Raw genomic sequence first — 20678 nt, 5'->3', positions numbered from 1 at the left:
CTTAGGGCACGGTGCTCCCGCATCCTCCAGCGCTGCTCCTTTATTTCCGCACCAGGACAGGCGCTGCTCGCCACCCGCAGTGCTTCCAGGGCCCTGAGGTGGCACTGCCTCGGGGCTCCCCAGCTCACCTCTTGAAGTGAACGTTTCCAAGCGGTGTGGAAACAGCTGTAAAAATCACTGCGCTCAGCTCAAAGGTCTTTTCTTTGAGGAAATAACCAGCCTAAGAGCACTGCTTCAGTGCTGGAAATGGGTCAATTTCCAAAATAGCCACGCGAGGGCAGCACAGCACCGCCGGACGGTTCCCTCATAACAGCGCTGCTTTTCACGGGCTCTGCCTCAGCGCTTTGTACCGGTACAGCGCACTCAGTGGCACTGTGGTCAAAGCAATGAGTTTTCCTCGCCCCGCATTACTTCAAGGGAGTGGATTTTTCCACAGATTCGGTGCTTTTCACATTTCCCAAGCTCTGCGGCCTGCCCCGCTCCGCCCCGGCCGGGAGGAGCCAAGGCTGGCGGCCGCCCCGCCCTTAGCGACCGCGGGGCCCGGCCATGAGGCTGAGCCGGGCGGCCGTGCTGGCCCGGGCCAAGGCCGTCGCGCTCGATGGGGTCCGGCGGCTGAACTGCTGGTGGGGGCCTGGGATGGGGGTGTGGGGATAGGGACAGGCGGGGCCTTGCCGTGGGATGGGTGTACGGGGGGATGGGAACAGGCAGGGCCTTGAGGTGGGTGGGACGTGGATAGGGCTGGAGGCAGGCAGGCAGGGCGTTGCGGAGGGGTAGGCAGGGCTAGGGCAGGGGACAGGGCTGAGGTTTGGGGACAGGCTGAGCCTTGCAATGGAAGGGACAGGCCTAGGGATGGGGACAGGCAGGGCATTACGGAGGGGTAGGCAGGGCTAGGGGCTGGGGAATGGCAGGGCATTGGGGGTAGGGCTAGGGTTTGGGGACAGGCAGGGCCTTGCAGTGGAAGGGACAGGCATATGGATGGGGACAGGCAGGGAGTTGAGGAGGAATAAGCAGGACTAGGGCAAGGGACAGGCAGGGCCTTACAATGGAAGGGAAAGGCTTGGGGATGAGGACAGGCAGGGCATTGGGGAGGGCTAGGGTTTGGGGACTGGCAGGGCATTGGCAACAGGGCTAGGGATTGGGACAGGCAGGGCACTGGGAAGGGAGAGGCAGACCTAGGGTTTGGGGACAGGTAGGGCCTTGCAATGGAAGGGACAGGCTTGGGGATGATGACGGGCAGGGCATTGGGGAGGAATAAGCAGTGCTAGGGCAGGGGTCGGGCATGGCCTTGCAATGGAAAGGACAGGCCTAAGGATGGGGACAGGCAGGGCACTGGGGAGGGCTAGGGAGGGCTGGGGTTTGGGGACGGAGCTAGGGTTTGCAGTGGCAGGGACAGGCCTAGGGACAGGGATAAGCAGGGCATTGGGAAGGGATAAGCAGGCCTAGGGTTTGGGGACGGGCAGGGCTGGTGAGTGCTGAGCAGCCTTGAGATCCCGGCAGGCCTGTGCACAGCAGCCCTGGAAGGGACAGTGGGGACATGGCAGAGGTGTGTGGGATAGGCCCAGGCCTGCTGCTGGGGTGAGGGCACAGCAGATGGGAGGTTGTCGCCAAAGCCAATGCAGTGATAGCCCTTTTCTCCCACAGGGGCAGCCACCTCACCGATGTAAGTACCGTGCTGCCATCTGCTCATCTCATCGATCCCCTGCCTGGAGAGAACTGGCACTGGGAGGGTACTGGGGCCCTGTGCTCACCTGACAGTGCAGGATTTGGGCTCACAGACACATCTGCACTGCAGGAAAGGGATGTCCCGGGTGAGAGGGATGGATCCTTCCTGGAAAGCAGCGTAAGGACAGCAGAGCTGCTGGAAGGAAGAGCAGCGAGATGCTGGCAGGGTGCAAAGGGTGGAAGCTCTGCTGATTCTGTGCTGGCTCTGGCAGCAAATCCCTCAGGCGGTGCTAAGCTTGGGTTAGATTGAGGCAACCTGGATTCCTGCTCTTGCTTTTATCTTATTTGTGTGTGGCTTAAACTGCTGTGTTTTTTGTTGTTCTGTTTTGCTTTGTGTTTTTTTTTTTTTTTTTTCTCTGGGATTGCAGTTTAATGTTTCTATTTCTTCCTGCATAGATATCGATATGCCGGGATCTGCCCAACGTTGAGGTGATCACATTCAGGTGAATACCAAGCTGCTGGCCTTGGAAAGAGTGGAGATCACGTGTTTCATGCAGCTGTGTCCTGGCGTTTGGTTTGGTGCTGCCTCTTAGAGTGTGTCTGCAAGCTGCCAGCCTCTTCTCGCCTCTTTTCTCAAGCAGCAGAGATGTGGAAATGCTTATTCTTCAGCACGCTCCTCTGCGCCTGTCCCTTTGCTATTTGTTTTGAGAGGGGTTAAAATGTCTTAGGATTTTTATTCCTTATGTCATATTCCATGATTTAAATGGGATTTTCTGGGCCTCCACATGAAGCCAGTTTGCAGAAGGCTGGTTGAAATGCTTGGATCTCTCCAAGCTCCACATTTCTGCCATCTCATGTGGAGCTTCTGCTATCTTTGAAATTGAGCTTTTCAGCTTAAGAATCTTCTGTAGGTTCTCCTTCAGCTTGGGAATCTTCTGTGGGTTCTCCTTCAGCTTGAGCTGCTAGAGAAAAGGGCGTCAATGTGATGGATGGTTGGGGGAAGCAAAAGCTGTTTGTCATTTTCAGCAGAGAGCAGCTCCTGCTTTTTTAATTCCTCCCTCTGTTTACAAAGATGAAATGCCATCTTTTTGTTCTGTGCAAAGCCGTAGGCTCCTGAACACCGCCCTCGCTGTGTCGGTGTGAGGCTTCTCAGTGAAGCTGATGCAGAAAAAGGGGCTGAAAAGCTGAGTGCTGCAGGGGCCCTGCTCACCGCTTAGGGCACAATGAGGAGGGGTGGGCTGAGCCTGTGCTCTCTCTGCAGCCTGAATGGCATCTCAGACCTCGAGCCGCTGAACCAGTGCCAGAATCTGAGTGAGCTCTACTTGAGGAAGAACAACATAGCAAGCCTGAATGAGCTCTTCTACCTCAAAAACCTGCCCCGGCTGAGGGTCCTGTGGTTGTCTGAAAATCCCTGCTGTGGGTCGGACCCCCACCGCTACAGGATGACGGTGCTCCGCAACCTCCCCAGCCTGCAGAAGCTCGATAATCAAGGTGGGTGTTGTCAGGGAAATGAACAGCCCCGAGCCCTGGGCAAGGTGAACTGGAAACTAGTGATGTCCCTCTTGTTTGGGTGTCCTTGATTCTTTGTGATGGGAGACGTGGTACAGGTGTGCAGGCAGGCAGGATCTGTTGGAGGTCGAGTCTCCTCTCTGTAGAACCATTGCTCCCAAGCTGGTTTCTCTCTTTTGTGTCCTGCAGTGCCAGGGTTAGTGCTAGTGGGGCTGAAAGAGGCTCATTAGAGCTGAGATCATACCATTCATTAGTGGTTTTTCAGAGCTTTCTCTTTTGCTCTGGCAAAACAAGGATTCTGTAATTGGATCTGCGGTTATAGAAAGAGCTTTTCTACCTGCTAGCAGTAATTTGATGGCTTTTTGAGCCTGCAGAACATCTTTGCATCCCCACCTGATATCTTTCTCCTTTTAAGAGACAGCCACTGTTCTCTTGTGAAGGAGAATGAAAGCAAAAGGCCTCTACAAAGCAGGATTGTTGGGTGAAATTCTGCCAGTGTAGCTCTGCAGCAGCAGCACATTCCTGATCACAGGCAGTGTCTTTCTGGGCTGCTGGAGTTCATTGCAAACAAATGGCTCCAGGCTGTTGTTTTTGTTTTCACAGCCGTGACAGAGGAAGAGCTGTCCCAGGCCATGGTTGACGGGGAGGAAATCACGGCCCCACCAGCCAGGAGGAGTATGGAGAATGGCTGCTCTGCATCCACAGAGTCCAGTGCTGCCGAATCCACAATGGAGACTGAGAGCGAGCTGCTGAGCTTCGGTTTGGAGGAGACCAAGTGAGATGTTAGGGCTCCTGAGCTGGACTCATGGGTAGCATGATAGGACCCTGCTAACCAAGCGTCGTCCTACGTAGGCCAGCCCTGCAGTGGCTGCAGATTTCTGTTGTTCCAGTTAGCTGTGCTGGGTCAACAGTACTTGTGGGTCTGATTCTCTGCCTGCCAAACAGGCTCTGCTGTAGGGGGTTGCTTGCTATCAGCTGCATGTGCAGACAGAGGTGGGTGAGGTCTGGCCCGCTCCTCCTTAGCTCCCCTGCAGCATGCTTTGGTGCTCATCAGCACCATGCACGTGTTGGAGTGCAGTGTGATGCAATCAGTTCCCAGTCCCACGGCTGGGAGCAGCCTCCTCGTGGTACATTGCCTGCTTACATCCTGTAGCTGTGAGGCTCTTACTATGGTTTTGCTCAGGCTTCTGTATTTTGTAGGCAGCTGAGGTGTGCTTGGAGATGCGCTTTGAATCCTTTGGCTAGATATTGTTGGGTGGCTGCTGGTGACTAGAAGTTTGGCCTGGCAGAGTAAGGTTTTGCCATCTGGTTATTGTAACATTTGCTCTTCCTCCCTTTTTTCAGCAAAATCCGAGAGCAGCTTGGTATGAAGCCTGTTCCAAGGGATAAATTTTCCTCCTTCTCACCTCAAGAGACGGACTGTAGCCAAAATACAAGAGTGAGTATTTTTCGAGACCAAGTTGCTTTTCATCTTCAAGATGCTGAGCAGTGTTTTCATTTTCCTCCGCATGCAGAGAAAGCCTGATGAGGTTTGTGCTCTCCATCTGTCTGCCCACAGGCACGTGTGTCCCTGCACTAGGGCTGTGCTGAGAGCACATCAAAGGTGGGCAGCAGCTGAAATGCAGCTGGTGAGCGGGAGGATGCTGAATTGAGTGCTTAGGTGCTTCTTCAGCCCCCTCGGTGATGTAGCCCCAGATGAACCTCATGGATTTTGGCTGTGCAGCTGGGAGCTGCCGTATTCTGGGCTCAGTGCCATCACTGCAATTGGCATAGGAAGGCCAGAGTGAGGATCTAGACCGTGTTCTGCCTGATTCCAAAATTTGTTGTCTGCATTCTCTTGTTCATTCATGCTTTAAGCTTCCTTTACAGTACCAAGAGTACTACCGCAGGCCCTGGGTTTTTTCCTCTTTTTATTTTTCTCTGGCAAAATAAAAATTAAGGGGATGTGGCCACAGACTGCAGCTGTGGAGCTTCAAGTTGGACATTAGGAAAAAAGATTTCCCCTAAAAGGTGTCTAGTGAGGTTGTGGAATCTCCCTCTGGAGTTTTTCACGACATAGTTTGACAGAGCCGTGTTCTGGTGTTGGCAGAAATCCTACTTTGGTGGGAGGCTGGGCTGGGGACCTTCAAAGGTTCTGTCTAGCTCCTGTTTTTGCTATTATCTTGCTGTTGCTCAGATCAGAGTGGGGGCAGGTTCTTTCTCACCCTTCATGCAGTCACACTAGAGAAAGGACAGCTGCTCAGTTGAGCGCCCTTTTCCCTGCAGGAGCCAGAGGTGTGCAGGCAGTCTTTGCAGGACTGGGTGGACGAGTTTGTCCTGCATTCCAGTTAGTCTCCTCCAAGGCAGCCTCTGCCCCTTAGGGGGGGTTGGTTTGTCCCTGTAGGTGCAGGTGATGAAGTCCCTAGACGGAGCAGCAACTCGAAAACTGAGTGCTCCCCTTCTCTGGGCTGGTGTTAATGTGCTTGTATAAAGCAGTGTCTGTCTCATCCCACAGAACAATGTGCTGAATGCCATCCTGCTTCTCACGAAGGAACTGGACGCCGAGGGTCTGGAGGTCGTCCAGCAGACAGTGGGGAGGAGGCTGCAGGCCTTTCGGAAGAGGGAGCTGCAGGAGGAATGACGGTGTGTGCTGTGTCCTCCCTGGGGCATTCCATGAGCCAGAGAGCTTGCCCCAGCACAGCTGCACCACTCTGCCCATACATGCCTGGCTCAGCATGTTCCGCTGCACTTCCCCTGTGGATGGGGTGATGCTGGCTGAGAGAAACTGCCCCTTTAGTTCTCCTGACATTGCCCCTGGCTATGTGCATCACGTTGGTGGGATCTGCCTCTCGGGAGCTTTCCTGCTGGCGTGGCAGGCTCTGTTAATGTGTGCATGTCATGTCACTGGGGTCATTCGATGGGAGCCACAGCGGGATCAACAAGAAAAAGCTAGCAGGGCTGTGGGCAGAGGTGCTGCTGTGCTCTACAAATGAAGGGGTTGGCAAAGCCTGACAGCAGCCAGAAGTACCACTGCTCCCTGTTGGCCGAGCACTTGGCCAGTTGTCATTCTGGGTCTGCATAGAGCAGACTCTGAAGGCAGCTTCTCCCACAAAGGTTTGTTTGAATCTTGGAAAGACGCTGCCTAAAGGATTTTCAAGAGCTCTCTGGTACAGATGGTGAAGGTCAATGTCAAATTCTTAATTTATCTTAAACTCCTGATTTCTTTTGGCCTTGTTAGTACAAGCAGCATCTGACTTGGTGGTCAGGTGGCCCAAAGAAGACCTTGGTGCAGCCTGGGTGAAACAGCAACTCCTGAATGCTCAGCTGTAGTTTCGCCCCTGCATGCCCTCGCAGGCATTAGAGCAGCCTAAGGAAATTTAACCTTGGGGCAAAATATCCCTGTGCATTTTGGGAGAAAATGAGCCAAGCATTACTGTTCGAATGCACAGGTATCAAGGGTGGTGCTTAACTGAAAAAGCTGAATTTAGAAAAATTTTTCAAAGCTCTTAAAATACCACTTGAAACATTGTGACATTGCAAATAAAAGCCATTTTCCCTCTAGGACCTATGAGTTGTGCCTGGGGCTCAGCAACCATGGTGAGAACAACTGACTCTGGGCATTGCTGTGTTACTTCTGGGTCACAGCTCCCATTGTGAGCCCTGTGAAGCCGGAGGGCAGCTGTTGGCCCCTGCTCCATCCCGCTTCACTGACTGTGAAATGCTTCATCTGACTGCAGTGCTGCTCATGATCAGAACTGCTGCACCTCCCTGCTTTGCAAAGGTACTTTGCTACTGGGGCAGCTCTCTGCAGCAGCCAGTCTGCAGCTGAGCTGCAGGGAGCAAAGGGACTGTGAGGAAGGCTTGGTGCAGAGGTGCAAAGCCTGCAAGGGGGGGCATGGCCCTTGGTGTGATTCTCTGCAGGGCCTGGGGTGGTTGTGGCTCTGCTCCCTGTGTATGTGTAGGGATCCAAGCCCCTGCATTGGGTTGTGCTGATGGGAATGCTCCTTGGGGATGTGGACAGTCCCATGCACACAAGCACAACTATGTGGGCTTGGGATGAGGGGGCACAGTGTGTCCCTCTGAGTGAGGATTGCTGACGCCTTTAACTCTTCAGATGACCTAGTTCTTGCCTGCTGTGTTAAGCCCAGCTGCACAGAACTGGTCAGTGTGATTTATAATATACTAGTCTTGTCCTGACAGCCAAGGCCCCAGAGACTTACCCGGCATCTTGTTTGCATCCTGCCCTTGTGTAGAGGTTAAGTCTTCTCCCGGGCTGCCTCAACAGCTGCTTGGTGGCAGAATTTGCACCTTTCTGCACTGGGGATCATGTGAGCAGCTGCTGGAGTGTGTTGGCAGACACCCCATGGCCTGGAGCCCCCCATTTTGCTGGGAGGGGAGTGTCTGGAGCAAGCATCATGGCTTGTCACAAGGCTGGCGGTGGCTGCTGGAGTGCTGAGCGTGGCCTGGGGCTGCTCTGGCGCAGCTCCTTTTTTCTCAGCTCACAGCAGTCAGGCTGTTAATCCCAGCCAGAGCTCTCCGCCTACGTGCCGTGCTTGTCATACTTGGCTGGTGCTGCTGCTGCAGCTGCCAAGTGCCCCCTCTGCCACCTCGCAGCATGTTTGTCAGTGGCCTTCCTTCCCCTGTGCGATGCTCGGTGTCCATGTGGATCTGGGGCTGGGCTGGATGGTCACCATGTTTCCGTGGCCCTGTTGAGGAGTGAGATGGGCTCCCCAGAATCAGCATGGGGCAGCAGAGGAACCCACTTCCCGCCTCCCCAGTGCCAGGAGGAGTGGTGTGATCTGTGCCTGGGGTCCCCAGGGCAGGTATTAACAGGGAAAAGCCGCTATGTTTCCTTCAAGCTCTGCTGTTTCTCTGCACTCAGCTCTGGCAGGGATTATGTGGTCACTATCTTTGTCCAGAGCCTAAAATAAGTGCTGCGGCCAGCTAGGGGAATAGCACTGTTGCCCTTAAAATCAAAGGGGCCTCCACATTGGGGACAACTCAATGGAAAAAAAACCAGCTCTGTCCAAACCCCACAGCTGTGACACGTCCCCATGATGGTGATGTTCGTCAGTCTGGCTCTGGAAGGAAGGAGTCCTGGGAAATGAGTTGTTTGGCATCGGCTGAGCACAGCCAAGTCCCAGAACTGTGAGCCAGGGCCAAGGAGCTTGGCAGCTACCCTGAGAAACTGCGTGAAAACCACGCGCATCACCCTGAGCCATCCGCTTTGAACTTCCCTTGAAGGTGGGAACCAAACCCTGGGAGATGCAGTTTTCCTCCAGGGTTGAGAGGTCTCCTCGCAGAGGGACGCAGACTTTGTGCATTCTGGAGGGAGTCATGCATGGGAGGCTGCCCGTGGTCCTTTTCTCCCAGGACCCCAGCTTGGGGGTGCACAGAGCAGGGAAACGTCCCAGCATTAGTTGGGCTCTGGCAAGCTGTCTGCAGCTCAACTTTCTCACACCCCCTCCCTAGAACAGCGTAAGATGGTCCCCCCACCCCAGTGCACACCCCACGGGGACACAGCCTCCAGTCCTCCTCCTCATGGCACCGCAATGACCACGCTGGTGACGCAGCGTTGGCTCCAGCAGGTTTTATCTCTAAGACACAAGCGACGCCGCGATGGTGAGACACGGTGGGGTCATGGAGCGGTAGTGAGATGATGGGCACGGCCCTGCTGGTGGCACCAAGGGCCACGTGGTGGTGGTCGTGACAGCCAAGCGTCATGCAGGGTGGCCAGGGACAGGGGATTGCCAGGACTGGTGCCCTGTGCCTATTCCGGCACTGCACGGCATCCTCCTCCACTCCCCTCCCGCGCGGGGTCGTCAGCTAAAAGCAGCAATTGGTTTGGGCTATCAAGCCATGAAATAAGGAATCAGGAGTACCCCATCATTAAATAATAAACTAGAAGAGGATGATTTCGGGGCCGGGCTGCGCAACCAAGCACAGGGGAGCCCCCCATTCCCAAATTTGCACAGTGACTGGCCCCAAGGAGCAGCAATTTCAGGCAGGGTCTGGGGAGGATGCATCAGGGATGGCCACTAGAAGCCCTTCTCGATGCTGAGCGTGCGCCGGGTGACGTGCTCCATCTTCCCCGAGATGTACTCGGTCAGGCTGATCTGGTAGTTGGCCAGCATCTTCAGCATCAGCCGCAGGTTCAGCCACCACTGCTCCTGGGGCAACCGGTGCCTGCAAAGTGGGACATGGCTCTCCAATGGCTCTGGGCACAGCGGCCCTTGCCCCTGAGTTTTGGGAAGTCTGGGGGAGCCATGGACAGCAGATGGGCACTTACTCAAAATCAGTGACTTTCTTGAGCTCTGTCACAGGGCTGAAGGCCACCACCTTCTTCCTCAGCCCGATGACACAGGCGGAATCAGCCGAGTTGGCAAACACACGTCCTGTAGAGGACACACTGTCATCAGCTGGCAGCAGGCACAGCGGCCATGCTGCAACCAGCGTCCCCCAGCCCTGGGCTCACCCTTGCGATATGCCTCCTGCAGCTTCTCTGACATCCACAGCACGGCCTTCACACCCAGCTTGGTCCCGTAGTTGCGATCAAAGGGGGTTGGGGCTCCCCCCTAGGGACAGAAAAAAGCTGAGGTCAAGTCCTGTGGGATAAGGCCCGGTGCTGGTGGCCCTCCCATCCCTGTACCTGCTGGAGGTGGCCCAGGACATTGATCCTGCAGTCGAAGATGCCCTTGCCCTCAGAGGAGTAGAGGTTGTAGAGGAACTCAGTGGTGTAGTGCTCGTGGCACTTCTCGTTGCTGGGGGAGCAGAGAAAAGGGATGGGGTTACTCCTTTGTGGGGTGAGCAGTGAGGCACTGCCCAGCTGCACAGGGAGGTGGGGGTCACTGTCCCTGGAGGTGTTCCAGAGCCATAGAGATGCAGCACTGAAGGACGTGGTCAGTGGTCATGGTGGGCTGGGGTTGGCCCTGGGGATCTCGGAGGTCTTTTCCAACCTCAATGATGACTTAGGACTCACCGCAGCACCAGCCCTCTCTGGATGTCTGTCTTCATTTTGTCCGTCAGGTGCTCCACGTTGGCCTGCAGGACAAACCCCAGCATGTCCCCTACCTTCAGCATCCACCCCATGTTCACCCACCCCCATAAGATCTCATCCGCAGCTGTTCCCAATTCCATTTCCCACCTTTTTTTTCCACCAAAACGGTATTGCTGGGATACTGAGGACCGCTCACCTTCAGGTCATGGATGGTGAAGGGGTCTTCATACACGTAGGCAGCATCGGCACCCACGGCGATGCCGGTGACGGTGGACAGATACCCACAATAACCTCCCATGGTCTCCACGATGAAGACGCGGCGCTTGGTGCCTGACGCCGACTGCTTGATGCGGTCACAGCTCTGTACAGGGACAACGCTGGTCACAGGGCCACATTCATACAGCGTGGTGCTCCCACCTCACTGCTGCCCCTCACCTCCATGGCTGCATTGACGGCTGTGTCCGAGCCCAGGCTGAAGTCGGTGCCGGGCACGTTGTTGCTGATGGTGGCGGGGATGACACACATGATGATGCAGAGCTCCTCATACTGCCCACGGGCTTCCACCAGCTGCAGCACCCCCTCGTATGCCTGCCGTGGGCATGGCCGTCAGCAGGGTCCCACCTCACCCCACCCCACCACCTGGGACCAGGATGGGCCCATCAGGTGTAGGAGATCCAGTGATGCCAAAGGGTGCTTCTACATTCAGTGTTTCCCCGTACCTCAAAGCCACCAATGACCAGCAGAGCTTGGATGTTGAATTTCCGCACGTTCTCCACGATCTTTTCCATGCAAGTCTTGGGCAGAGTCCTGGAAGGGAGAAAGACCCTGCACTGAGGCCCCTGAGAAGCCCACGTATACAGCAGTGTCCCTTTTGGCACAGCCATGGGCCACTCACCGCTTGGTGCCTAGCATGGACCCACCACGTCCCAGCCAGCCTGCCACATCGTGCCAGCCCACCTCACGGATCTGCAAGAAGCAGTGCTCAATTTTGGAGCTGGGTATAACCCGTCCACCCCAATCAGAGCCCTGTGGGGCTTTTGGTGCCCACACACTCACCTGTCCCTTGGCCAAGCCCTCGAAGCCATCGCTCACCGCATAGACGGTGTGGCCACGGCAGATGCTGATGCGCACAGCTGAGCGCACGGCCGCGTTCATGCCGGCAGCAGGGGCCCCCACGTTCAGGATGGCCAGGCTGAAGGGGCTCTGTGGGGACAGCAGCAGTGTGGTGGGGACGGTGGCACAGCCACCAGGAGGGGAACAGCACTGTCCTGCTTAGAATTGAGGGGATGATGGAAAGGACAGCTTGGCACCCTGTCTTACCTTCTCCTGCGCTGGCTTCTGGTGTGCCAACAGTTTATAGATGTTCCAGTTGTTCTCAAAGCTCCTGCAAGGACAGCAGCAGCTCTAGTGGAGAACCTCTGTTCCAGCAGGCCTCCCCAGTCACCCCATGGTGACATTTGGTCCCCCACGGTCGCTCACCTTCCACGGAGCTGGATTGCCTCATCAAACCTCTTCTCATCCATGGCCTTCTGCACATCCTTTGTCTTGGGGAAGAGATGCAGCACTGCGACACCCGTATGTGGGGTGACAGCAGTGGGATGCCCTAATGCCCACTCAACAGAGGTGCCACCAACCCCATGTAGGTGCCACCAGCCCCACGGAGATGCCACCACCTGCACCCCCCAGTGCCACCATGCACTCACCACCTGGACGCACTCCATCAGCGGCAGCCGCACCGACTGGTTCCCTGACAGGCTGACCACGCAGGCAGGGGTGTCCGGGGTGGCCTCCAGCAGCGCCATCACGGCCTCCATCCCCATCTTGCTGCTCTGTAGTGAGTCGGAGGCACCCCTTGGGTGATGACAAAGCCCTTCTCCCACCTTCTGTTCCCATCCCGCAGCCCTGGGCACCCACCAGCACACGGTCGAAGGCAGAGGGCGTCCCGCCGCGCTGCACGTGGCCCAGCACGGTGACACGCGTGTCAAAGCCCAGGCGCTGCACCACCAGCTGTAGGGCAGAGAGGCTGTCAGAGCAGGCAGGGCCTGGCCATGGGAGCTGGCAGCGGGGTGAGCCTTACATCTTTGACGTAGTTGGAGGAGATGGGCTTGCCGTTGCGGTCGATGGCCCCCTCCGCAATGATGATGATGTTGAGCCGTGACCCTCGGCTACGGGTCTGGGGGAGCAAAGGGCACAGCGGTTTAGCCAAAATTTGTGCTAGCTAAGGGCATCCCGGCCACAAGCATCTTCCTTGTGTCTCCATGGTAGGGATGGGTCCCTCACCTCCCCGAGCCGCTCGCACATCAGGTCCTCCCAGCCATCCTCTGGAGGGGATTCGGGGATGAAGAGCCAGTCGGCCCCCGAGGCCAGCCCAGACACCAGCGCCAGGTACCTGCAGGGAGTGTTGGTGACACCCAGGTGTCCCCAAGGGCCTGAAATACCACAGAAAGCCCCCACTCCACCTGGTGTCCTCACCCGCAGTGGCGGCCCATCACCTCCAGCACGAACGTCCTCTGGTGGCTGCAAGAACACGGTTTAGGGGACATGGTGAGTGGGCACGGTGGGGACGGGTCAATGGTTGGATGATCTTAGAGGTCATTTACAACCTTAACGGTTCTATGAGTGGGCATGGTGGGGTGGGTAGGTGGAAGTTAGACTTGATGAACTTAGAGGCCACTTCCAACCTTAATGATTCTATGATAACCAAGGGATGAAGGTGAGGAGGATTAGGAAGAGGGCGAGGGTGGGCAGGCAGAGGGTGGGAGCTGTGCTGATGATGAGGCCAACAATCTCACCTCTGCGCTGTGGTGGTGATGGCGTCGATCACCTCCATGATGCGATGCAGCGCCGAGTCGGTGCCGATGGTCATGTCGGTGCCGCAGAAGTCATTGTCGATGGAGCCCACCAAGCCCACCACGTTGAGCCGCCCGTTGGCCTTCGCCACCTCCTCGCTGATCAGCCCTGCGCCCGACGCCCAACGCTTTGGGTTGAGCTCCGGGTTTGGCTCATTGCTACCCATCGCATCCCACATCCCACATCACGCACCGTCCCGCAGCAGCTCATCCAGCAGCCCTGCCCACTCCGCGCGGAAAATATCAGCACCCGTCAGGCTGCCATCGCCGCCGATGACGCAGAGGTTGGTGATGCCGTGCTCCACCAGGTTGCGGGCGGCGCGCAGGCGGCCCTGCCTCGTGGTGAAGGCTTTGCAGCGGGCGCTGCCGATGACCGTACCGCCCTGCAGAGGGGACAATCGGGGGGACGTGGCACAGCGCTTTGGCACGCGGGGCGCCCCCGGCGGAGCCTGGCGATGCTCACCAGCTGGATGATGTTGGAGACGCTCAGCCAGGTGGCCTGCTTGATGTTATCACCGCCTTCCACCAGCCCCTCGTAGCCCTGCGGGGACACGGAGGTGACATCCCTGCGTGCCATACGCGGGGGCAGGGCGGCTGGCGGGGGCGCGGGGCGGGCAGACCTCGTAGATGAGGAAGACCTTGGCTCCCACGTAGATGCCCATGCGGGTGACGGCGCGCACAGCGGCGTTCATGCCTGCGGAGGAGACACGTGGCACCGCGGGGACGTCGCTGCACCAGCAGGGGACCCACCGCTCTCCCCGGGCGGCCATCCCGATGCCCCACGTCCCCACACTCCCATTATTTCCCCGTGCCCTACGCCCCGCGTCCAGACGTCCCCGCGTCCCCGCAGCGCGTCCCACAGTCCACCGCGGCAGCGAGGACTCCGGACCCGCCGCAACCTCGCCGCCCGGCAAGAGAACCGGGTGGTGACACCCGCCGCCTTCTGCCGCTCCACGGGCCTCACCTTGCGCGTCGCCGCCGCTGGTGAGCACGGCGATGGCCATGCCGGCCCCCGCCATCCGCAGCCGCTCCAGCTCCGCCGCCGCCATCGCTGCGCTGCCCGGCACCGGCGTCCCGCCCCGCGCTCCGCTGACCACGCCCCTTCCCGAGGCCACGCCCACCAGGTGGTGCCACGCCCAGCAGAGGCTCCGCCCCCCGCGCTGTGCCGCGCCGCGCCGCTCTGCCTGGCGGGGACGGACAGACGGACCCGCGTGCGATGCTCACACACAATAATTCCGTCTAATTAATAATATTAGTTAATTAAAGAAGCACAGCGCTATCCCATCCGCGGGGCTGTCACACTGCTGCGTGCCACGGGGCCCACCGTGTCCCCGTTACTCTGACACGGCCACGTCCGGCAGCGAAAGGGTGCGGGCGTCGTGGGTGAAGGAAATGGGAGAGACCTGGCCGGACTCCCGACATCCTCCTCCTCCTCCTCCTTCCCGGCCCCACCTCCCCGGCACCGCTTAACTGCGGCCGCGGGGCCACCGCATCCCGTCCGTCCCCGTCCCGCCATGCTGAGGCTGCTGCTGCTCTGCGGGGCTCTGGGCTGCGGGGCCGGGAGCGATGGTAAGGGGCTGCGGGGATGCACGGGGCCGCGGGGCGGCACGGGGACACGCGTGGCGGCAAATGCTTGGGCGACCACAGGGCTGGAGGGCGAGGGTCAGGTTTGGCGTGACGTCGGGGGCTAACGGACGACATCGGTGTCTCCCAGCAGCCCCGCTCACCTTCATCATGCTGCAGTGGACGCAGGTGTCCAAGGGCAGCTCCGTCTTTTGGGGCAACGCCACGCTGGGCGGGCGGCTCAGCCACATCCTGGAGGATCACAACGTCACTCAGGTGCTGCCCCTGGAGCCGCCCGCAGTCTGGGCACAGCAGCGGGACATGGTGGCCAACTACCTGAGCTACTTCAGCGGCATAGTGCAGGTCTTCAGCAAGGAGAGGCCCCTCAACTGTGAGTGCTGCTGGGGCGAAGGGGCACGTGGTGCTGTGCTGCTGGGGATGGCTGCTCGGGGACAGCTCAGCAAGGGGACAAGGACGCAGCCCCGGAGCTGCGGGCAGCCCTTGGGCAGAGGGCTTACCTTGGGGTCACTGCGTGGAAGTGGGATGCTGAGGATGAGGAGGCTGTATCCCTGCATAGGGATGCTGCTGTGGCTGTCATTTGACATCTCTCTCCCTCCAGCCCCTGTACCCGTGTTCCTTCCTAGAGCCCATTTTGCCCCCATTCATTCCTGGACCTGGATCTCCAGTGCTATCCCCATCCCCATGTCCCTGCCCTATACCATATCCCATGTCAAAGCCACGAGGAGCTCACTGTGCACAGAGCAATTTCCAAATGAGAAGCTGCAGGGAGCTCACCAAGGGTCCATGTGCTGCAAGCCCACAAGCCGGGGCTGTGCATACACTATAGCTCTGTAACAGCTGGAACCTGATGCCCTCCATCCCACAGACACCCAAATCCTGCACTGCCGCCTGGGCTGCTGCCTCTTCCCCAATGGCACGGCCCACAGCTTCTATGAGGTATCCCTCAACGGAACAGCCTTCCTCACCTTCCACGTCCCCACTGCCACCTGGGAGCTCCGCTGGCCACGCAGGGACCCAGTGGCCGCTTTTGCCCAGCGAGAGCTGATGAAGTACTCTGAGACCACGCATAACCTACAGCACTTCCTCAACACCACCTGCGTGGACATCCTGCGGGCTCAGAACCCTCAGACAGGTGTGTGTCAGGCACAGAGGGGTGCCGGGGCCTCCCCTGCTCCTGGTTCTCATCCCTTGGGAATTGGGGTTACTTACCATTGTCGCTTCTTGCAGGGAAGCAGAGAGGCCGCTCGCACGCCCCGCTGGTGCTGGGTCTGATCCTGGGGGTCTCCGCAGTGGTGGGTATGGCTGTGGGCATCTTCTTGTGCACAGGAGGGAGCTGCTAGCAAAACCATGGCTGGCCTTGGTCACTCCATGGGCACAGGGGACCAAACCCGCATCATCTCATGGGGACCCCAGCTGGGATGGTTTCCCTGCCCCAGGGATGGTGCTCACAGTGCATTGAGGCGTGGAACCACGCTTGGCCTGGATGCACGAAATGCAGAGAGGGGTGAAAACCAGAAGAAAGCCAAAAAGGGTGAAGAGATTGGTATTCAGACCGTGATTCATCGCCACTCTGGGGTGAAAGGGGATGGATGCCTGGAGGACAGATGTCACATCTGGGAAAGGACCTGTCGGTGGCCATCCATCTCCGTGCTGAACAGCCCTGCTCCAGGGCCTGGTGCAATAAAGCCCTTCTCCCCCCAGACTTGTGTCACACTTTCTTGCATGGGGGGAGGTTACACAGCATGCACTGAGCTTGCACGGCCTTGAGAGAGGCTGCAGGGCTTGTGCTGCCTGATCTCACCCCGACTGTATGCTGCTTTGCTTGTGCTCAGTTTGGCTGCAGCAGCAATTTTCTCCCTGAGGCCAATTGGTGTCATTTATTTTTCTTTTACCTCCCTATGGCACACTGAGGCTGACTATAGACAGTTTCTCCTCGGCAGATTAAAGGGCTCATCGCTGTCACATATGGGCATGGGCTCCCCAAAAGCTGGGGGAAGGAATGGGAAAAAAGAGTGGGTGCTGACACTGGTGCAAGGCAGACCTGCTGAAAGCACAGACACGGTCACAAACACAATATTCTTACCCTTTGGCAGCAAGGAGGGGAAAGCAGAAACAGAAGTGGGATGGGAGATGACATAGCAATGTCCACAACAGGGGACAAAGGTCTCTCGAGAGACTACAGCTCATCTGCTGGAGCTGCCAGGCAGCCCTGGCCGCCCTCCATCACGCAGCCCCCCACCCTTCAGGGGGCTGCTCCAGCAGAGTGAAACAGCAGCCAAGTGTCCTGGGATCCAGAGCACCAATTGAGTCAAACATCAGCACTCAGCTGGGTGGGAGGCCAGCTGTGCTGTGTGTATGGGGGGGAGAAGGGGGGAGAAAGCAGAGGGGTTTGTTTGTGGCACAGGGCAGCACCACTGCGTCTCCATCATGTGCACGCAGAGTTGCAGGGCAAATTTTGCATCATGGTTCCAAGAGGTTTTGCAACTCACAGGACATCAGAAAGCGATCTGGTGGCTCTGGTGGGTGGCAGCCCAAGGACTGGAGAAACCGTAGGGGGCTGGAAGGAGAGGACTTGTTTTTCTTCTGCAATGCATCAGCTTTTAGACAGCTGGGGCTGTCTTTGCTCATAACAGCTCTAGAAAAGCCTTTTTCCCTGTCTGTAGGCTCTGGCAGTGCTCCAGGATGTGCCTGCTCTGCCAGCTCAGAGAAAAGGGCAACAGCTGGTGCCCTCGAGTCCCCAGGCCCTACAGCCTTCCCTGGGCACCACACCCAAAGCAGCCCTGGGTCACTTCCCTGATGGTGACCAATATCAACCAACGCATGACACAAAGGGAAGGGCTATGGCACTCATATGCACCCCTCCCAGCCCCAAATTCTTCTGCCCACCCTCAAACTGCTTCATCATAGGGTCACCACGAGCAGCAACATGCAGGGCCCAGCCAGCAGCCCTGCTCACACACAGGGAAGGGTTGGCCCCAGTTGTTGCTTAAGTGTTAACCATCATCCAGCAGCTGGTAGCCACCGCCAGGGCCAGTCCTTCAAGCCCTGTGTTCCCCCTCAGGACAAGTGCGAATCCTCAGCTGAATCCCATCAACCACAGGGCCCTTTCCCTTTCTTCCTGGCTTTATCCACCCTGCAGTCCCCTGGAGGCTTTCACCAACCCCCACGCAGCATCTCCTTAAGAGCAAACCAGGCTTTTCTCTCTGCATGCCAAACTTTCCATCACTCATACTGCTATTGCTGCCAGCTGAGATAAGAAGCCCAGCCTCTAACACTGTGTGTTGTTGCAGTGAGTAAGGTGATGCCCAAGGGCTAGGACTGGGTTTCCCCTTCACCTACACATGCATCCCATGGGTGTGCACACACAGCCTAGCAAACACACACTCATTCTTTGGGGAGGAACTGCATTTTGGCATCAGCCCTACATCCCAGCTGGTGGCTCTGTGTCCAAGGGGTGGGGACAGACAGGACAAGGGGCTGCCTGGCACCAGGATTTGCCCCAGGAACTGGGGGTCATAGTATCCCCCAGGAACTGGGGGTCATAGTATCAGTATTCACCCTGAAGGTGGAGGTGCTAGGTGGGAGCGAGAGCTGTACAGCACCTCTGGGGGTCACACCACAGCATCACTCCTGCTCCCCACACACAGGGTGTTCCTCCATCCTTCTGGCACCAGATTTAGGCCTCCCTCAGCAAAAAAATGCAGCAATTTGAGCTCATCACCAGGACAAGAATAAGAGTTTATCCTTATAATAAACACACACTATGCACTCAGTGCCTATGCTGCTATCATCAGTGCTGCTCAGGACTAAACAAGCCCTGTTTCTCTGAACTGTCCTCAAACGCCACGTTGTGACAGCCCCAGATGCTTTCATCTGTGGAATTTCCAGTTTCCAGACATCCATTTTAACCCTGCTGCTGCAGCAGGCTGAGCACACGCTGCATTCAGGGCAGTGCTGCACAGTCCTCCTAGAGACAGGGACGTATTTTTTGGTTGTTTTTGACTCCCAGCGAATTTAGGATCTTTGGAAGCACTGAGATCTTCATCCACCACACTGCCATAATTATGCCTTTTACTTCTGCATTTGCTTTCTCCTGTAGAAGGAGGCTCCTCTGCCTGTCAGTCTCCTGCTGCCAGGGGTGAGCAGGCAGATCCTTGGAAATACTTAGGCAGAAGAGGCAGAGCTGACACATCCCTCCCACAGAGAGGATGCCCAGCTCCTATCTCTGCCCTCTTCCTTTTCCTAACACCTCCCAGGTCAGTGTGCCTGGCACAGCTGGAGGAAGTAGGAGGCAAAAGCTGGGCTCTGGCCACAGTCAACACCAAGCACAGTGATGTGGCAGCTGGGCAAACAGAAGCTGTTGGGCAGTTACTGCATCTCCCGCCAGTCACAGCTGGGCTGTCCCCTGGGTGGGACAAGCTTCGGTCTGAGTAAGCCTTGCAAGACTGAGTGAGCAGCTCAGCTCTATGGCATTGGAGCAGAGTGGCTGCTATCTAAACACCACCTAAAAAATCACTTAAAAGAACACCAGTAAAGAACTGCGACTTCACCTTCCTTTCCTGTCCAGCCCCACACCAGAGGTCCCAGACAAGTTCAAACAGTTGGATTCCGGGAACACTGCAAACCTGGGCGCCTTCAGGACAGCAGTTCCCTCCTGGCAGCAGTCAACTCTCCCCTATCTCCACTGCCTGTCTCTCAAAAATAAATATGTTTAGATACAGATAAGTATTTTAGAATAACAAACTCTATGGGGGGAAAAAAAAAAAAAAAAAGCCAGCCCACACAACCCTTCCAGAAAAGTTTCCATGGAAGAGAAGCTGCTGTTTGGGAACATTTTCACCCCTGCCTGTACTTGGTGAGGAGGGGACACTGCAAGCAGTTTAACTGGCTCTAGTGAGAAATAAGGCAGCAGCTGCTCTCAGGTGGCCAAGAGCATCAGGAACAAATGCCCTTTGGGGCCACATGGTTGCTAAGGACCCACGTACCAAACACAAAAGTTCCTGTGTATGGTCTCAGAAGTCTAGCATCTGGTCTAGGGTAGGCAGCAAGGCTTTGCAAGCACCAAACCTGTCTCAGAGAGACAAGAGAACTGGGCAAGACTATTGGGTCAGCAGCTGTTTCTCTCCTCAGAACATGTAGGTTGTCACGATGCTTTCTGGAAAAGCCATCCTATACCATGATTTCATCATCATCTACTTTTGATGAGCACTGCAGGACAGGGAAGCTGCCCAAATAACCAGCAGTAGTACCTAGGCTGGCTGAACAAGAAAGAACAGGTATCCACCTCTGATCAGTTGAGGTTACACATCTCCAAACAGAATACATTCCCATCATGTTGCTTAGTACTTCCTTAGACTTCACTGTGTAACTATTTACAGTGAGAAATCCTTTCCCTCCCTACACAAATGCTTTACAAGACATATTTCTCCCACAGGAACTGAAGGGACTATTTGTCCAGTTACCTCTTCAAAAACAGTAAGCCAGAAGAGTGTACTCACTTGCCTGGCAAGAAGAGCTGCAGTTACCCGCTCCTGGCCTCCCTGCTGGATCACCCCCTCCTATGCAGCCTGCAGGACAGCTTAGACTGACGTGGCTGTGGAGTGTTCAGCCTATCCAGAGACAGCAGGATGCAGCCAGGGGGTAGTAACAAAGCACTGATGGTAGCAATGGGATCTTCAACTAGAGCTGAGGGAGCCTGTGGTTAGACCCTGGAAGAACACACAACTTGGAGGTGATCAGAAGTGTTCACTTTGTAAATCAGGATCCTGTTTTTGGCAGGCAAGAACCATTTGCTTTTTAAAATATACCCTTCTCAAAGTGGCAAGAGCTTCTCTAAAAAAACACATTTTGAGGACAAGTGTCTTGATAAAAGAATTGAACATCCCTGCATCTGAACTGCTAATCCTTGCCTTGCACAAGGCTGTGAGATAAAGCAGTCCACGTGTGCTATGACTCACTCACACTGGTTAAGCATTACTGAGAGAGAGGACACAGTACCTCACAGCCACCAATTGCCACAGAACCTGGGGATCACAGGCGACAGATATAACTTCTGTGATCCTCGAAGGTGCTGGACTTTCCTGCTGCCAACAGAACAA

General features: G+C 56.6%; 3 protein-coding genes across 8 annotated transcripts; 2 read left to right on the top strand and 1 right to left on the bottom strand.

The window, feature by feature from the left end:
• Positions 1-486: 486 nt before the first annotated feature.
• CFAP410 (cilia and flagella associated protein 410) lies at positions 487-7356 on the top strand. 5 transcript variants are annotated; one of them, XM_090147057.1, is made up of 7 exons: positions 487-623; positions 1642-1840; positions 2119-2165; positions 2924-3153; positions 3775-3946; positions 4516-4609; positions 5666-7355. In XM_090147057.1, the coding sequence occupies exons 1-7, from the start codon at positions 547-549 to the stop codon at positions 5789-5791; spliced, it is 945 nt and encodes a 314-aa protein (XP_090003183.1). In that variant the 5' UTR covers positions 487-546; the 3' UTR covers positions 5792-7355. The 5 variants fall into 5 exon arrangements, with proteins under 5 accessions (XP_090003183.1, XP_031452406.1, XP_090003182.1 ...); XM_031596546.2 differs by having other exon boundaries at positions 491-623; positions 1642-1660; positions 5666-7352; XM_090147056.1 differs by lacking the exon at positions 487-623 and adding an exon at positions 664-770 and having other exon boundaries at positions 5666-7356.
• A 1369-nt stretch (positions 7357-8725) lies between these two features.
• PFKL (phosphofructokinase, liver type) lies at positions 8726-14117 on the bottom strand. The gene is made up of 22 exons (XM_031596547.2): positions 13961-14117; positions 13617-13690; positions 13460-13537; positions 13190-13379; positions 12940-13105; positions 12620-12664; positions 12428-12536; positions 12225-12320; positions 12062-12154; positions 11851-11976; positions 11627-11691; positions 11468-11531; positions 11204-11350; positions 11043-11113; positions 10867-10954; positions 10583-10735; positions 10344-10508; positions 10130-10191; positions 9800-9911; positions 9626-9725; positions 9440-9545; positions 8726-9336 (listed from the first exon to the last, which is right to left on the bottom strand). The coding sequence occupies exons 1-22, from the start codon at positions 14043-14045 to the stop codon at positions 9189-9191; spliced, it is 2343 nt and encodes a 780-aa protein (XP_031452407.1). The 5' UTR covers positions 14046-14117; the 3' UTR covers positions 8726-9188.
• Positions 14118-14168: 51 nt separating this feature from the next.
• On the top strand, positions 14169-16273 carry PROCR (protein C receptor). 2 transcript variants are annotated; one of them, XM_031596550.2, is made up of 4 exons: positions 14169-14565; positions 14714-14950; positions 15446-15712; positions 15808-16273. In XM_031596550.2, the coding sequence occupies exons 1-4, from the start codon at positions 14511-14513 to the stop codon at positions 15918-15920; spliced, it is 672 nt and encodes a 223-aa protein (XP_031452410.1). In that variant the 5' UTR covers positions 14169-14510; the 3' UTR covers positions 15921-16273. The 2 variants fall into 2 exon arrangements, with proteins under 2 accessions (XP_031452410.1, XP_031452409.1); XM_031596549.2 differs by having other exon boundaries at positions 14170-14565; positions 14711-14950.
• Positions 16274-20678: the final 4405 nt, after the last annotated feature.

Source organism: Phasianus colchicus, chromosome 10, assembly GCF_987193195.1.
Source record: "Phasianus colchicus chromosome 10, bPhaCol1.hap1.1, whole genome shotgun sequence".
Lineage (NCBI taxonomy): Eukaryota > Metazoa > Chordata > Aves > Galliformes > Phasianidae > Phasianus > Phasianus colchicus.
The sequence above is the reverse complement of the archived record's forward strand: the minus strand, read 5'-3'. Positions and strand labels throughout refer to the sequence as shown.